Raw genomic sequence first — 18,554 nt, forward strand, 5'->3', positions numbered from 1 at the left:
TTTATTTAAAAGAAATTTCCCCAATAGGTAAACCTATATGAAACGAAAGTACATTAGTGGCTGCCTAGGGCTGAGATGGAGTCCTGCCGTGGTGTTGTGAGTTAAGGCGCCAGACTACAAAGTCGCTTGAACTACAAGGTTGGCAGTTCAAGCTCACCAGCTGCTTCTCGAAAACCCTAAACGGGGTCGCTATGGGTTGGAACTGACTCGACAGCACTTAACTACAACAGGGCTAAGATATGGAGTCCTGGTGTGGCGCTATGGGTTAATGCGCTGGACTGCAAAGTCAGTTTGAACCACGAGGTTGGTGGCTCAAGCTCACCAGCTGCTCCTCGGAAACCCTATATGGGGTCGCTGTGGGTTGGAACTGACTCAGTGGCATTTAACAGAAACAACAGGGCTGAGATGGGATGGAAAAACTGGGAGGTGAGTACTAATGAGTGCAAAGTTTCTCTCTGGAGTAATAAAAGAATTCATTTATGATTGTAGCAGTGGTTACAAAATAAAATCCTGCATATATTAAGAAGATTTAAATGAGTTGAACACTTAAAGTGTGTGAATTGTAAGCTAAGTAAATTTTATCTGAATAAAACTGTTAAAAATATACCTAGCACCTGAAAGCACTTTAAATACAGTAAAAAAATATTTCACCAAATTAAAATTTTGGATTAATGATAGGAACTCTCATGATTTGTGAGGCAGATATGAATCATAAGAATGGTACTTAACAACTGTTGTTGGGGTGGAGAAAGAGAGAAACAGTTTTCACAGCCACAAAATGTAACTAACTAAGGGTGAGCAAGAGGAGGCAGCTAATTTAGTTTAAGCAAATACTGAGAGAGTAACTGAAATGCATGTGTGGGTAATGGTGAGACGCTTATGTCATCTTACAAAGGTGATAAGCATCCAGGGCCTCTGAGCAGCCCGAGAAAGTAAAGAGATAATGCACAACTTAGCACCAATGGATTTCCACTGCCTTGTTAACAGACTTCCACTTGGTTATACCAAAGCGAACTCATGTGTAGTGGGCTTCACTTTAATTCTGCTTCTAAATAAATGGAGATCTTACAAAGCTACCTTACAGAGAGTTCATGTTGTGGTCTATAATAGCATTCTCATTAGCAGCAAAAAGAGAAAATGGTGGGGCACACAACTAAGAAATGACTCACACTCGGAGAGAACACTTCCTGGTATAAAAGGTTCTGAAGACAGTTGGTTCTATTCATATAATCTTCTAGATAAGACATTGGTAATATTTTTTTTTCTGTAAAGGGCTAAATAGTAAATGTTTCAGGCTTTGCAGCTCCAGAGGAAAACTGGAAATATTATGTAGGTATTTATACAACCATCTGAAATGTAAACACCATTCTTAGTTCTTGGGTTGTACAAAAACAGGTAGTTTGGTCTATAAGTCAGTCTGCTGGCCTTTGTTTTAGCAGTTACAGGCTTTTAAGAGACATAACTATCAAGAGTTCTGAGGTGAGATGGTGGACCAGGCAGACATACTGAGCAGACCCCTCTGCAACAAGGACATGAGAGACCAAAAATGCAACAGATCTGTAGGCACTGGACTAAGTACTGCCTTGGAGAGGAAGCTAAGCAGGAAGAGGGAGAGAGAGAGTGAGAGAAAGAAAGAAAGGGGCGGGGGGTAGGGGGAGAGTTAAGAGAGAGAGGAGACAGTCAGGAGACCTGTTGGCTGGCCTAGTGTGCCAACGCCATCTTGAGTGTTTGTAGGCAGCCCCATCAGCTGGAGGTTGGTGGCACGGGGAGTATGGTTCTCCCTTGTTCTCTGAACCTTCCAGGTAACTAAGGGCATAGCCAATCCACACCCTCACCTGCCCTGTAACCAGTGGCACCCCTTCCAGCTCCACCTCTGCTCTGCCTGGGGTTGGATGTGGGGCATATCAGCCCTTCATTGTAAATGGCACCTTTTTAGAGCTTTTACTGCTGTTGTTTGTTTTTGGGAGATAGCAATTCTAGCCCTTTGGTCCAGCCACATCTGTACACGCTGTGGCTTGACCTCCTGGACAAGTACTACTACTAAGTCCTATACCACCTGTATCAACGATAATCAGCAACCAACATCAGACAAACGCACCTGGACTAGGTCACACAAACACAGAACATACACACTTCCAGTCTCTCTCACATCCACTAGGAGACAGGTAGCCAGTGCCAAAGAACACACCAACCTACAACCATCAGTTAAACTAAGTCCAACAATACCATCATGTTTTGGAGACAACAGATGATTTCAGTTTACATGAAGAAATAAGACAAGTACTTCAAACACGACGCAGAACACATTATACCAGACATTATACTGGAATTACTTGATAAGGAATTTAAAAGAATGATATTTAGGTACCTTCAAGGAATGACAGAGGGATCAAGAAAACTGCAGATGAAATCACAGAAAACACAGACAAAACTTTATAAGAATTCAGGAAAACACTACAAGAATAAATTGACAAAATAAATGAAAAATTAGAAAGCATACAAAAGCAGAAAACAGAAATCTGAATCTTAACAGGAAGAGTTCAGAAATAGATAATACACTGAAAGGGCAAAGAAGTAGAACTGAATCAATGGGAGGCCAGGTTAGTGAGCTTGAAGACAAATCTCGAATCAATATTCATCTGCTAGAAGAACAATCAGAAGAACAAAAGGATCTGAAGAAAGCCTAAGACTTGTGTGGGATACCATCAAGAGGAATAACTTATTTGTGATTAGAATTCCAGAACAGGAATAGACTTAAGAAAGTAAAATAGAGAAAATTGTCAAAGAGGTGTCGGAAGAAGACATCTCTAACATTATGAAAGATGAGAATATATACATTTAAGAAGTTTAACAAACTCCAAATAGGAGAGACTCCAAAAGAAAATCACTAAAACATACTATAATCAAACTTATTTAAACAACAACAACAACAACACAAAAAATACCAAAGACAAGGAAAGAATACCAAGAGCAGTTCAGAAAAACAACCAAGATGTATCTACAAAGGAGCTCTAGTAAGACTAAGCTCTGATTTCTCAGCAGATCCATGCAGTCCAAAAGACAATGGGATGACATAAATAAAATTCTGAATAGGTCACTGGTCTTGCAAAATTCTATCATGTGATCTCCATCATCATTTCTATTATTAAGCCATATTTTCCAACTACTGACCACTTTATAGTCTTTGATATCAAATATCACACCTTCCTACCCCCAAGTAACATCTCACAAAACTCACAACTGTCGAAGGAAATGGCTCATGCAATTGTGGAGGTCAGCAAGTCCCAATTCCATAGCTCTGATGTCAGTGTGGAGGAATCTTCTCCCCAGGCAGTCTCACAGCAGAGGAACCCAACTTAGCAGGTCCAATGAGGCTGTTGATGCACACGGCTGCAGGAGCTGGTGAATCCAGTCAGGTGTTAGAAGTATAGCCAGAATACTCCTTAGATACTAGGATGGTGAGATTTCGTCTCTCATATTTTGGACATATTATCAAGAGGGGCCAGTGTCTAGAGAAGGACATCATGCTTGCTGAAGTGGAGGGTCAGTGAACAAGAGGAAGCCTCCAATGAGATGGACTGGCACAGTGGCAGCAGCCATGGGCTCAAGTGTAACCAAATGTGAGGCTGGCATAGGACCAGGCAGGCAGTGTTTCTGTTGAGCATAGAGTCACCATGAGTAGGAACCAACTCAAGGGCACCTAACAACTACAAGCTAACCGCAAGGTCGGCAATTCAAACCCATCAGTTGCTCCTCAGAAACAGAGCACAGAGTCTCTGTGATTCAGAACGGACTCAACAGCACTTAACAACATCAAGAACAGCACACTGCTTTAGAACCAAAAGGAATATCAATCAATACGTACAACAAAAAGCTAATGTTCTTCAAGAACTCATAGAGTACAAAAGATGAATAAAACAAACCTGTTAAACGTTTGTAATGCCTTCCCTCTCCTCTCACCTCCTGTCCTCCCCAAGGAACTGCAAGAACCAACAGGACTTTGAGACGTCCCCAAGCACAGAACCAGCACTGTCAGTAGGAGAGCAGTGAGTTAACGTTGCTCAAACACAATGCGCCAGTACAGCAAAGGGCATGGAGGGAGATGAGAAATAGGAGTCCAAAGATGGAAGTCATATTAGATAATAAATCCAGTATCTCTCACTAAAAGTCTAAAATTAATCATCCAAGAGCTTTTAGATAGCAATACTGTGAAAACGTCCAGAAAGATCCATTTGTTGTTGTTAAGTGTGCAACCCTGTATTGGATTTCTGAGGAGCCGCTCGTGAGCTTGAACAGCCGACACTACAGCACAAACTGACCTTGCAGTCCAGTGCATTAACCCACAGTATCACCCCAGGACTCCAGAAAGATCAGAGAGATCATAAATACTTGGCACAGGACAGTGACCAAGTCAGCTCCAGGTCCAGTGGGAGGTAAGGAATACCCCTGCTGCTGCTCACTGCTCTTTGCAACTGTGGAATTTGTATATGCTACAGAGCCACGGGATTTTCAATGGCCTGATATGCATGTGAAAGCTGGATAATAAATAAGGAAGGCTAGAAGAACTGATGCCTTGGAACTCGGGGAGTGGGGGAGAATACTGAAGAATGTTGAAAGTACCATGGACTGTGAGCAGAAAAAACAAATCTGTGTTAGAACAAGTTCAGCCATAATAACTTTTTTAGAAGTGAGGATGGTGAGAACCGTCTCTCATACTTTGGACATGTGGCCAGGAGGGACTGTTCCCTGGAGAAGGACATCATGCTTTGGCAAGTGGAGAGTCAGTGAAATAGAGGAAGATCCCCAATGAGCTGGACTGACACCGTGGCAGTAACAATGGGCTCGGACACTAGTTGTGAGGACGGTGCAGGACTGGACAGTGTTTTCTTAGTTGTGAATAAGGTTCCTGTGAGATGGAACCAACTCGATGGCACCTAACAAAAATGAGAAAGCAGATTGAAAAATGCTTTTAATAACATAAAGTCACGTTTGCCTTTATAGAACACAAACACAATTACCACAGTGGTGGCCTAGAATAGGGTTAGTTGTTATGTGCCGTGGAGTCGGTTCTGATTCATAGCGACCCCGTACAGGGTTTTTGAGGCTGTAAATGTTTACTGGAGCAGAAAGCCTCATCTTTCTCCCGCAGAACGTACAGCAGAAAGCCTCATCTTTCTCCCGCAGAATGGCCAGTAGTTTCAAACTGCTGACCTTGGGATTAGCAGCCCTACTTGTAACTACTACACTACCAGAGAATCAGAATAGAAGGGATGCATGTCCTTTCAACCCCAATTCATTCATTTCCTTATTTATGTATTAGAAGCAAGTATCTATCTATCCCCATCTCGCCAATGAAACTCCTTAAAAGTAAACCAGTTCTCACTGACTGCAGTACTCTCTTGCCAATCATTATTTCTACTAACTGTTTGCAGAGGGCGATGGTACCCGAATACACTGAACACCGGCTCCTCCTGAAACAGTCTACCTCCTGGTTCCCTTGCCACAGAACTCTCTGGGTTTGCTCCTAACCCTCCTGGGCTTCCTTTACCTTCGCTTCATTCTCTAAACAGATGTCTCGGTCTGTCTACATTTGTCTTTCCAGAGAATATCTGAGGGTATTAGTTATTACGCCACTGATGCCTAAAAATTGTTTCCTCCCACCAAGTCCTGACTACTCACCTGTATGTCTCCCATATGTATTTCTAGCTAGCCTCAGTCTACTGAGGAGTTCCTTAAACATTTGTTTTACACATACTTAATCATTAATTCCCTCTAATATTTGTGGAGTCCTTACTATGTGCCAGGGATTATTAACAAGTTTATTAGAGATGCAAAGAACAAAGTCACCAAGACACGTTGTTGGTAGGAATAAGAAAGTGAATCAATAGTGACGGGATGGAGTGCTGAGCCCCATGAGAAACCAGCAGAGCGCTCGGAGAGTATATTGTTGTTAGGCATTGTCGACTTGGTTTCAACTCACAGTGACCCTGTACAGGGTTTCTGAGGAGCAGCTGGAGAGTTTGAACCACTGACCTTATGGTTAGCAGTCCAATGCTGATCCTACAGTGCCAAATGAGGACTCCATAATGTCTGTGCGTGAGGAGAGAATTTACTAGAAGAGAGTATTCTTTAATAGCCAGACTATTCACTGTAAAGGCTTTGGCAAAGGCCTAGGAAATGGCATTCTTGTCTGCATTTTATACAGAGCAAAGCAGGAGAGATTCACCTATGAGAGTTGAGCTTGGCAATCAATGGGTATAAACAAAAAGGAACTAATGCAACAATTTTCACAGCTGTGTGGCTGGAATGAATACCCACCCCAGGAGAGCAGGGATTTCTATCTGTTTTATTCACTGACACTTGGGCTAAGCAGTGGATACTATTTTAAGTACCTGTGGTGGGAAAAGACACTGTGTGGCGTTTATCACAAGTCACAGTGGAAGGCACAACAGCAATCCTAGGTCAGCGGTGTAAGGCCATACCGTACACAACAGAGAATTACACATTTTATAACACTGCTCCAGGGCCTCGGGAGACCCGGAGTGCCTGGTTACTGCGGCAGAAAATGAGCATGTGGCCCGAAGTGCTCGGCCTATTCAGGTATAAGATCAGGCGGACCCAAGAGGCCTCTAGATACCATGGAAGTGGGGCCAAAGGACCCCACAAGCTGCAGAGGCAGGTATTCTACACTACCATGGCACCCACTACTGTGGGTTCAAAACCTCTCTCCAGTGTACACCTAAAGCCACGTGGAGGTGGGTCCTTTAGGACAGAGAAGGGGCATGGCCAAATTTAGTTCACAGGTGGGTGAGTACTAGAGTGAAAACTGAGGAGGTCCCTGGGACCATCAAGGGAGAAGAGCAGAAAGCGGGATCCTACCCAGAGAAACAGTGACGCCTGAGATGGAGGCAGAGATGATGACGTGGAGTGATGGAGCGGCTGGGAACTTTAGACCCAGAGAGGGAGAGGGGCTGTGTGCTGATGACTGGGGGAGGGCAGGCTTACAGGGTATACCCTTTGGTTGGTTGATGATGCATGGAGGGGACTGTAACCATGGCAATGAAATGATATACAATAGGATGAATGTAAAGCTAATGTTCTCCGATGTAAACTATCACAGAATTCACAATAAACATTGAAAACACAAAGAGTAAAAGCTGGAAGTGCACTGCGGCTGCACTAGAGATCATTTCACACAGTGGTGACCTTGAAAGATAACGAGGGGACATCCTCTCACAGGGCAGGGTTTGGGCGGGGTGGTACATGTGGTCATCCACTTTGTGTGGCAAGAGAAGTGACCTGATGTGATACTATGCATGAACTCATAAACAGTGGCCAACGGCTTGCTGATTGGTTGGGGGACCGAAAGGTAAGAGATAAGTAGGCCTGAGGAAGAGATACGCAGATGTAGCTAAAAGAACAGGCAACAAGTGTCAAGAGCTGTCACAGACATCCACCACAAAAGAGGCACCAAACAAAAGGTAGACTGGATCATTCAGTTGGCTGACATCAGTCAACCTCTATAATCCATCACGCCAATGCTGGCACAATGAGCACATGACTAGATTACCATGGTGACCGGTATGGAGGTTGTGCATGGGTCCCACTTGCCAGGCTGATCTACTGCAGAACATCCAATCTGTCAGCAGCAGAGACCAAGGCTCAGCCCTGATACAAAAAGGAGAACAGTTTCTTCATGACAAGCAAACTATGCTGGGTCCCTCCACTGTGGAAAGGGCAGCAATTTATCTTAAGTGGATTGGACACTTATTCCAGTTACAGGGCTGCCGTTTCTGTCAGCAGCAAGCACGACTACCAAAGGGCTGACCGAGTGCCGGACCCAATGACAGTGACCCTGCATAACAGCGCATCAGACAAAACGACCCACATTACAGCAAAGTGGGTGCAACCGGAGCATGCGTGCCCGGGAAGATGTTGAGCGCCTCACATACCATGTGACCCAGGAGCTGCTGGAGAGGAAGATCAATAAAATTGCCTGTCGAAGGTGCATTTGAACCACCAGCTTACAGAAGACCCCCAGTGAGAAGGTGCTCTAACCTCTAAATCCACAACCATTATACGGATGCCAATGTCCCAACAGGTGGAACACGTGGACTGTGGAAGTCAGGGGTGGACTTGGTTACTGTCACTGCTGGTCTCTGACTTCCAAGATCTTGCCTCACAGAAGGGGAACACGTCTACCAAGGGACAGATGTTTGAAGCTACAGCTGTTACCCAGTCACTCACTGGGCTTCTTGTGCCAAAAGACAACTATGCATGGAAAGGAGTCATTAGCCTGGCAGGAGTAATGAGCCCTGATTATCAGGAAAAATAGGGCTATAATCATCAAAAAAAGACAGGGAAGAATACGCTTGCTGTCCAGGCAATGCATTTGGGTGTCTCTTGGTATTCTCTTGCTAAGTTATCAAGGTAAATGGACAAACACAGCAGCCACAGTGTGAGAATAACACGGTGACCAAAGACTCAAACCTCATAGGGATAAGGGTGTGCATATCACTTTAAACACGCCTTCTAGCCAAGGGTGAGGGAAACAGCAGAAGATGATTATCAGCATGCTCTTAAGACCCACATCTAACAGAAGTGGAGGGAGTTTATCCTGCTAACCATCCTCTAGAAAGTTTCCCACAGGAATCCTGGAGGAGCTGCTCCCAGAACTTACGTAAAGAAGACCCGAGCCGCACAAGGGGGGAACAGTAGTGGAAGCTGTGTTGTACTGCCCAGTTCTCCCCACTTCCTCACAATTGTAGCACTGAATCTTCCAGGGGCTGGGAGTATTGACATCTGATCCCTCTCAGCTGAAATTCTCTCTGTGGAGGGACTGAATCTAAAGAGAGCCAACCTACCTAAGATCATGCCTCCTTTCTGGGGGTAATCTAATCTGCATTCAATTAACCATGACTGGTTGGTGGAGGTTTAAAGCTTCAGCACTCTGTTGTTGTTGTTAAGTGCCGTGGAGTTGATTCCGACCCATAGCAACCTTGAATGGGGTTTCCAAAGAGCAGCTGGTAAGCTTGAACCACCAACCATGCAGTTCAAATGACGTTGCAGTCCGACACATTAGCCCACAGCACAATACCAGGACTCCTAACTTCCCAAAATGTATTTTTCTGACATTGGTGAAATGCTACTACTGTCAGCCATCTGTTCCATCATCTAAACCAGAAACCCCAGAATCACCCACTGCCCATCTCCCGCCCTCCTAAGCTTTATCCAATCCATCTGTAAAACATTTATACTCTCCACTCCTCACCCCCCACCCCCCCCAGCTTTGTGGACGATGATCATTCTGAGTTCTTGTACCTTTCATTCTGTCTCTCTGTCTCCTTTGCAGGATCCCCCTGCTAAATACAAACCTGTTCATCTTGGGTGTAGTGCTTCCCTGACATAATTCATCTCATACCTTGCTTTCAACTTTGATTTCTGCAACGCTGACCCCATGGTCTACACCTTCAGCTTTGACCTCTCGAAGAGAAGTCTGTCCTCTGTCTTTAACTAGATGATGGGATGTTGTTGTTAAATGTCATCACATTGGTTCCAACTCAAAGCTACCCTATATAGGTTTCTGAGGAGCTGCTGGTGAGTTTGAACTGCTGACCTGGTGGTTCAAATCAACCTTGAGATAAGAGTGTTGACTCTATGGTGCCACACCAGGAGCCCCAACAATGCTATGAGTATTTTTATCATGAATTCTACAGTCACTTTGAATTGAAATGTATTTGTAGGAAACAACCTTTGTTTCTTTCTTTTCCTTGCAGACCCAGCCTATTGAGGAGGGGTCCTTCTTGCCAACCTAGATATAAAGTCTGGGACCCACATCTGCAATGGGACCCTAAGGACCTTAGACCTCATTTCACTTATCCAGGATACTGTGAGGCCCTGCAGGTAGGTAGAGCGATCACAAGAAGATCAGTGTCCTCTCTCACTATCCCAAAAAACCAAGGAGATGGACACATGCACTGAAGAGCCTGGTGTACGCCATCATAGATGTGTCAGAGAAAGATGAAACTGACATGACAGTAACAGCGACACTCCTCTCCCTGCCTCACTGGAAAGATACGCCTAATGTCAGGCTATTTGGATAGAACTGTATTTAAAATCGATTCTCAATAATTTCTGATGATCAAGTAAAAAAAACAACAACAACAAAAAAACCCAACAGCAACAAAAACACAGCATCTATTAGATTTAGTCATTGTAAATCGTTCCCTTGAAATTTTTCTCACCTTCATATTCTCTCCATTTCAACCAAGGAAAATCAAGGCACTTTACATTTGTCCTTCCTGGACACTTGGTAAGCCTAGTCACAGGAAGACACTGTGGCTTCTACAAGATTATATAAACAGATAAGTATCCCATCTTGGTAACTAGGTTGGTGTTTCTCTAAGAAATAATGTGTATCTAATATAACGGGACCAAGAATGTCCCGCTGGCCAGTCTTTCAGCTACAATTAATTTACCATTTTTAAGACACCAAGAAGAGCCACTACCAGAGACCTACATTCTATTTGGAAAACTGTCAAAACTCTCTATTGGGATGCACAGGAATAAAATGGAATTGTGACCACGCATACAATCAAGCACAGGGGAAAAGTTTACTAAAACCATGAGTCTTTCTACAATTTTCATGATCATTATTATTATTTACCTGCTGCTGTCTTTGTTGCCGCACTTGGGCAAACTGAGAGAGCATCAGCTGCCGGTCAAGCAGCTCCATTCGTTGTTGTCTCTGAATGTCTACTGTTGCCCCCATCCCTATCCTGGCTTCGCTGGTGGGTTCCGAAGATGAAAAGATGGGCTCAACTGTCCAAGAAAACAGCTTTGCCATCCAGCTGGGAATGTAGAGCAGCTGGTGGATTTTGAACACATTGCTGTTGTAACATATACCGGAAATCTAAAAGAGAAAAGCCCTGTTAGAGGACAGATATGTAGTGAACATTTAAAGAACACATTTAAACACAGAAACCAGTCACCATAAAACCCATTGGGGGGCTATCATTGTTCTGCTGCAGATGACACACGTCTTGGTTGTAGCAGTGCCTGGTGATACAACCCAACGTTTCTATTCAACTGTAAAGTACAACTCAACAAAAAATTTTCATTTAAAACAAAATTAGTTTTGTTACATTAGAAGGGATAGCAAAATGCTAACCATCTGTCACTCACAGGACTGGTAAAAATTTTAAAACAACAACTATCAAAAGAGTCATGTAAGAAAATCTGATAATAGAAACACTTTCACACAATGCTGTCTGTGGTTACTCCTGTTGGCAGGTGGCCACCAAGAAGAGAGTCAAACAGTAAACAACTTTGATGTTCAATTAGCTGAGCCAGTCACATTAAACAGCTATCAAAAAAAAAGTCAAGAAAATCAAAAATCTTTGCTTTCTTATAATATAGCATTTTAGCTAACTTTTTATGTATTGATTCCCCCCCTAGATTTCTAGATCCTCAATTATATTAGTTAGCAATTAACAATTCAGTGTACAAAAAAGAAAAAGAAAACTAACCTGTTTTTCATGTTCAAGGTCATTTACCTGATAGAGAAGTCTAAAGACTCCCTTATGGCTTTCTACATAAAAGTGCCTATAGCTATTCCTTAGGCAAAACTTGTGTATCTTCAATTCTGTGACTTGGACCCCTAAGGGAAGTTATTCATACCAAATTAAAGCATACTGGGCAACTTCCAGCTGAATGTGAGAAAGTACATTTTACCATTGCATTACAAACTTTGATTCATCTGGCAAGACTTAACAGCATGTCTGCTCTATACCAGGCACTGTTCTACGCACTCAGAATATAGCAGAAGACAAGACAAATAAGGCCCCACTCTTGTAGAGGTAACATTGGTCAATATGAAGATTAAACAATCAACAAGTACACAGAACAAGTTCAGACAAACCTACAGCAGCAGTGAAATAGACTGACTGTAAGCAAGTATCTTCTCTGATTAGGAGGAGACAGTAAATGAGTGCAGATCTGAAGGATGATGGGATGCCAGTGATTTCAAGTGGAGGAAGAACAATTCAGACAGAAATCAATGAACTCAGAGGAGTATCTAGTAGAAATTCCAAGGAGATATCATCAAGTGATGATATCTAGGATATTAAAGTCTGGAACTCAGGATAAGAGTTAGGTAGAGAGTGAGTTTTGGAAGTCACCAGCCCTGGTGGTGCTGTAGGATAAGAACCGGACTGCAAACTGCAAGGTCGGTAGTTCAAACTCACCAGCAGCTCCCTGGAAACCCTGTACACGGTCACTATGAGTCAGAACCAACTCGAAGGCACTTAACTACAACAACAACACACTCATAGAGATTTACAGTTGGTTCCAACTCATAGCGATCTTGTATAGGGTTTCCAAGATTGGTTGGCGGGTTTGAACTGCCAGCCTTGTGGTTAGCAGTCCAGTGTTTACCCTACAGAAAGACTCCACCTGTACTTGTAGCAGATTGGAAATGTATTTGGCATATTAGACAGCATTTAAGGCAAAGGAACTAGATGCAATACTAACAGGGTGGGAGGCATATACCAGAAAAGAGGCTTTGGGGGCTGACCCCAGGAGTACGTCAGTATTTTATGGGTGGAGAAGTCAGTAAAGAGATTAAAGAAGGAACTGCGAATGGATGAAAGGGAAACTAGGAGAGAACAGTATGACTGAAGTAAAACCCAGAAAGTGTGTTAAGACAGGAAAGGACAACTGGATAGAACACAGTTGGGAGTCAAGTAAGAGAAAAGGGACAGACACCAGCACTGGATTCTGCTTTTGGTGATCTTTTGAGACCAGTTTCAGGGCAGTGGCAAAGCAGAAGGCGGACGGAATGAAGTAAGGTGAAGAAAAGAATAAGCTTGTCGTTTCAAATAATTTCCCTGCCCCTTCTATGACAGATAGTAATTAAAAAACAGAAAAGAAAATGAAAACAGAAACAAATACCATGTTCAGTGAAGCTAGACAGCATCTGTAATCCTAAGTGTCCTAAGCCACAATAAAAAGATACTGATGAGTTATCAATCATTTAACAAAAATCCAGATGCCCGCAGAAGGTCCTGTGGAACTGAGAAAGGCTCAGGTATTAATTAGCGACTCAGGTACTGTGGAAAACAGGAGTTAAGTGGAGGATTACCGAAACCTGTGTAAGAAACAACCCAATTTCTCTGCCTACTCAGCACAGCCATGTGTCTACCCTCCTCTTCAGCAGGGAGATGGCAAAGGCTCTCCAGGGCATAGACCAAAGAGGCTTTGAGGTGAGACAGAGCAGGTGATGGAGGAAAAGCAAAAACCCCAAAACCAAGCTCACTGCTGTAGAGATGATTCTGATTCACGGTAACCCTAATAGGGTTTCCACGACTGTAACTTTCTCCCATCAAGCGGTTGGTAGATTTGAACAGTGACCTTGTGGTTCGCAGTCTAGTGCTTATACTACAGTGTCACATGGGGCTTTAAACAGGTGGAGAACATTCACAATAGTGAAGTCTTCAACGTAGGTCTCATTGTTGTTGTTGTTAAGTGCCGTTGAGTCAGTTCCTACCCATAGCGACCCTGTATAGGGTTTCTGAGGAGTGGCTGGTGAGCTTGAACCACCAACTTTGCAGTTCAAACGGCTTTGCAGTCTAGCACATTAACCCACAGTGCCACACCAGGACTCCTTGGTGGTAGTGGTGGTGTGCCATGAAGTCAGTGCTGACTCATAGCGAGTCTGTATAGGGTTTCGGAGGCTTTAAATCTTTATGGAACTAGAAACCCTCATCTTTCTCCCACGGAACTGCTCGCTCATAGAAGTTCCAAAATAGGGTAGAAGGAATATGAGGTAGGGGGGATTATAGCTGACAGTTTTCCAGAATGAGTAAAGAACAGAAAATCATCAGATTGAAAATACAAGAGTTCCAAGAAGGAAAATCAATGAAATTTACATATAGATCCATTATAGCTAAACAAAGAAAGAAATTCTTCAAAACAGCCAGAGATAGAATACAGAATGCCTGGGAAGGTTATAAGTCAACTATTAGCAGAAACAGCAACACAACAATAAGATGTTGTTGTTGTTGTTGTGATGTGCTGTGGAGTTGGTTCTGACTCACAGCGACCCTGTACAGGGTTTCCAAGGCTGTAAAGCTTTACGGGAGCAGAAAGCCTCATCTTTCTCCCATGGAACAGCTGGTAGTTTCGAACTGCTGACCCTGAGGCTAGCAGCCTGATTTGTAACCACTACACTAGCAGAGATACCTAGTAGTAAATCCAACAAAAACTATGTAAAACCTTTATAGAGAAAACTAGAAAACTTAATAATGGACATTTAAAAATCCTGTTAACAGGAAAACACACCACATCAATGAATGGGAAGCTGCAAACTTGTTAAGATGCCAATTTGTAATAAATTCATAAAGAAATTCAATGTTTCCAAATAAAGCTTTGACAGACTTTTTGTTAGAACTTAAACATGGATTCTGAATTTAATATAGAATATTGAAGGTCTAAATTTTAAAAAACATAATGTTGAGGGAAAGAAGCTAGAAACTACATACATTAGGATGCCAACTTTACAAATGGTATTTGTAAACAATTTGCCCAATGGTAAAAGTATCAAGTCAAGCAAGAAGGTGACAGCCACAGGTGCTAGGGTGCGGAGGGCTTCAGGGGTTACGAGTGATCTGTCTTAATCTGGGAGGTGGTTGAAATGCTGTTCATGTTACAGCGATCTGTAGAGACTCATACCATTGATACTTTAATGTACATTTCTTTATGTACATTCTTTACATATCCCAATAAAAAAAGTTTAAAAAAAATATCAACAATCCAGAATACTCAAGGTTTAAAGAAGAAGCACAATAAAGCCTATCAAGCTTTAAGATATAATATAAAATCTGAGTAATTAACGCAGTGTGGACTTTATGTGGTGGTGGTGCTGTGCCGTGGAGGCAGTTCTGACTCATAGCAACTCTGTATAGGGTTTCTGAGGCTGTAAATCTTTACGGGAGCAGAAAGCCTCATCTTTTTCCTGTGGAACGATTGGCAGATTAGAACTGCTGACCTTCTGATCAGCAGCCTAGGTAGTAATCCACTATGCTACCAGGGTTCCTGGACTTTTAGGTAGGCTTGTTCAAACAGACTAAAAGAGAACCTAAAAACAGGCTCTTTGCTAGGTGGGTAAATTAGAGGAGAAAGTGGTATAAAGCAGAAAACAAAATGGGCAGCCCCCTTCCTGGTACCGTTCATGAAGATAAACTCCCAATTGATTTTAAGGACGCAAAGTACAATCTTTAAATCTTTTTTTTAACAGGATGTATTAGACACATCTTTTTGACGCGGGAATGTGGGACGACTTTTAAAATAAGTAACATAAAGCACAAAAATCAAACATAAGTTCATCTTCTTCACAAGTTAAAGACTATGTATGTGTGTTGTTGTTGTTATGTGCCGTGGAGTCGGCTCCAACTCACAGCGACCCTGCACAGGGTTTCTGAGGCTGTAAATCTTTACGGAAGCAGAAAGCCTCATCTTTCTCCCGCAGAACAGCTGGTAGCTCGATTCATAACCACTACGGTACCAGAGCTCCTTAAAGACTATGTATAGTATGCCAAAATTATCATAAATGAGGTGAAAAGGCAAGAACCCGAAGAAGGTACTTAGAATTCATGTGGCCAACAAAGGTAGCATTCAGAACATACAAAAAACCCATAGAAATTGATGAGAAAATCAAACCATTTACAATAGCATGTTGGTGTTGTTAAGTGCCACTGAGTCCGTTTTGACCCATAAAGACCCTGTATAGAGTTTCCGAGGAGCAGCTGGTGGACTTGAACCACTGACCTTGCGGTCCAGCGCATTAACCTGCAGTGCCACAAAAGCATATTGAGAAGGCAATTTCAGAAGAAGAAATTCAGATAACCAGCAGACACATTAAGATGCTCATCCACGCTTGTTTTAAGGAAGTGTAATTTAAAATAACAAAGTAATTTAGGACAACAGTATTTCGTTGCTATTGTGCCTTTTAAGTTGGTTCCTACTCAGAGGGACCCTATGGTCTGTTTGAACAGAAAGACACTCTGCCTGGGCCTGTGTCTCCTCATAATTGTTCCTATGTTTGACACCACTGTTACTGTCACTGTGTCAAACCATCTATCTCACTGAGGAACATTCTGACCGCACCTCTTCCAAGACAGCTTGGTTTGCTCTTCTGGCAGTCGACGGTACTTTCAATATTTTTCACCAACAGCATAATTCACATGCAACCTTTATGGTCTTCTTTACTTACTGTCCAACTATCACATACCTATGAGGCTATTAAAAATACCAGGACGTCGGTCAGGTGCACCTTAGCCCTCAAAGTCACAACTTGGCTCGTAAACACTTTACAAAGGTCTTTTGCAACATATTTGTCTAATGCAACACGTCATTTCATTTCTTGACTGCTGCTTCCATGAGTGTTGACTGTGGATGCAAGCAAAATGAAGTCTCTGACAGCTTCAGTCTTTTCTCTGTTCATCATGATGTTATTTACTAGCCTAGTTATGAGGATTTTTGTTTTCTTTACTTTGAGCTGCAATCCATATTGAAGGCTGTAGTCTTTGATCTTCGTTAGCATTTTAAATCTTCTTTGCTTCCAGCAAGCAAGAGACTTCCTCCACTCCTAATGTTGCATTCTTTTTTATATTGTCCAGCTTCTCAGATTATTTGTTCATCATACAGATTGAGTAAAAATGGTGAAAGGATACAACCCTGGTACACATCTTTCCTGATTGTAAACCATTCAGTGTCTCCTTGTTCTGTTTGAACTAATTCTTCTTGGTCTATGTACAGGTTCCTAATGAGTACAATGGAATGTTCTGGAATACCTATTCTTCCCAATGTTATCCATACTCTATTATAATCCACACAGTTGAACGCCTTTGCATAGTCAATAAAGTGCAAGTAAGCATCTTTCTGGTATTCTCTGCTTTCAGCCAAGATCTACCTGACGTCAGCAACACTATCCCTTATTGCATATCCACTTCTGAATCTGACTTAAATTTCTGGCAGTACCCTGTCGAGGTACTGTTTAAACATTTTTTTTTTTTTTATTGTCTTCAGCAAAATTTTCCTTTCAAGTGATATTAATGGTATAGTTTGATGATTTCAGCATTCTATTTGGTTACCTTTCTTTTAAATGGGCACAAATAGGGATCTCTTCCAATTGGTTGGAAAGGTAACAATATTTTAGAGAAATACAATGTAAAATATGATAGCAACTACAAACATTAAAAAGTATGGTAACACCAAGTTTTGGTTAAGGTGAGGGGAAACGACAATTTTCAGAGTCAGTGAAATGCTATAACCAAAGAAGACCAATTTGCTGCTATATGTAACAGTGAGGAAGTGAAACCAAAGCGTCTCAGTAAAGGAATAACGTATTGTTTAGTGTCGTCGAGTCAGTTCAGACTCATAGCAAGCCTGTACAGGGTTTCTCAGGAGTGACTGGTGTGGGTTTGAGCCACTGTTCTTGCAGCTCAAACTGACCTTGCAGTCCAGCACATCTTATTTATGTAACAGAACACTAATGTTGTTCATTGTTGGTTGTTAAGTGCCACTGAGTTGGTTCTGGTTCAAAGCAACCCCACGGACAATGCAATGAAACACTGCTGGGTCTTCTGCTATTCAAACAATCGCTGCCCTGTTTGAGGCTACTGTTGCAGCTACTGTGCCAATCCATCTTATTGAGGGTCATCTCCACTTTCACGGAGTCTTTACTACAACAAGCATGTGTCCTCCTCCAGGGGCTGGTTCATTCTGATAGCATGTCCAGGTACGTGAGACAAAGTCTCATCATTCTCACTTCTAAGGTGCATTCTGGTGGTACTTCTTTCAAGACAGCTTTGGTTTTTTGGTTTTTATTGCTGTTTTCATGGGCTTTGATTATGGATCCAAGTACACTGAAATCCTTCATAACTTCAACCTTTTCTCCATTTACCGTGATGTTGTTTACTGGTCTAGCTGTAAGGATTTTGTCTGACGTTGAGTCATAATCTATACTGAAAGCTGTAGTCTTTGATTTTTCATCAGAAATGAGTAAAATCTTAGTGACAGAGCCTCTAGTATCACAGAAACACACAAGTCGCCACAGTCCAGCAAACTGACAGATGAGTGGTGGACAGAAAACTACACAGCACTTAAAAATAAACTCAATGTATGTGGATTCATGTCTAAATGATGAAAATGTAAAGTAAAATTGGGTGAATGTCATATATTGTATTAATCTTTTTCAGAAATTCCCACCCACAAAATGATAGGACGTACTATTTATGAAAACATACATAGCTACTGAAAGTACAGAACCATGGAGCATGCACCCTTCTGTTGAGGGGCAACGTGGACGTAGCATTATCTGTAAAATATTTCTTTAAGAGAGAGATATAACGTAAATGTGGCAAAGAAATACTACATTGAAGGTGAGGCTGTAGGAATGCCTTAAGTTTTTGTCGGAAGGAGAACAGAGAAATGGGGCTGTGTAATAGTACAGTTACCTGGATTTAGTAAAAGATACAAAAATGGTGCTTATTGGC

General features: G+C 42.3%; 1 protein-coding gene across 1 annotated transcript in view; it reads right to left on the reverse strand.

Annotated features, from left to right (window-relative positions):
- Nucleotides 1-18,554, reverse strand: part of UBAC2 (UBA domain containing 2) — a 226,999-nt gene that overhangs the window by 51,844 nt on the left and 156,601 nt on the right. The window contains exon 8 of the mRNA XM_006832061.1: nucleotides 10,667-10,912. Coding sequence (XP_006832124.1) covers nucleotides 10,667-10,912 — 246 coding nt within the window. The remainder of the gene's footprint in view (nucleotides 1-10,666; nucleotides 10,913-18,554) is intronic.

Source organism: Chrysochloris asiatica, unplaced genomic scaffold (genome assembly GCF_000296735.1).
Source record: "Chrysochloris asiatica unplaced genomic scaffold, ChrAsi1.0 scaffold00005, whole genome shotgun sequence".
NCBI lineage: Eukaryota > Metazoa > Chordata > Mammalia > Afrosoricida > Chrysochloridae > Chrysochloris > Chrysochloris asiatica.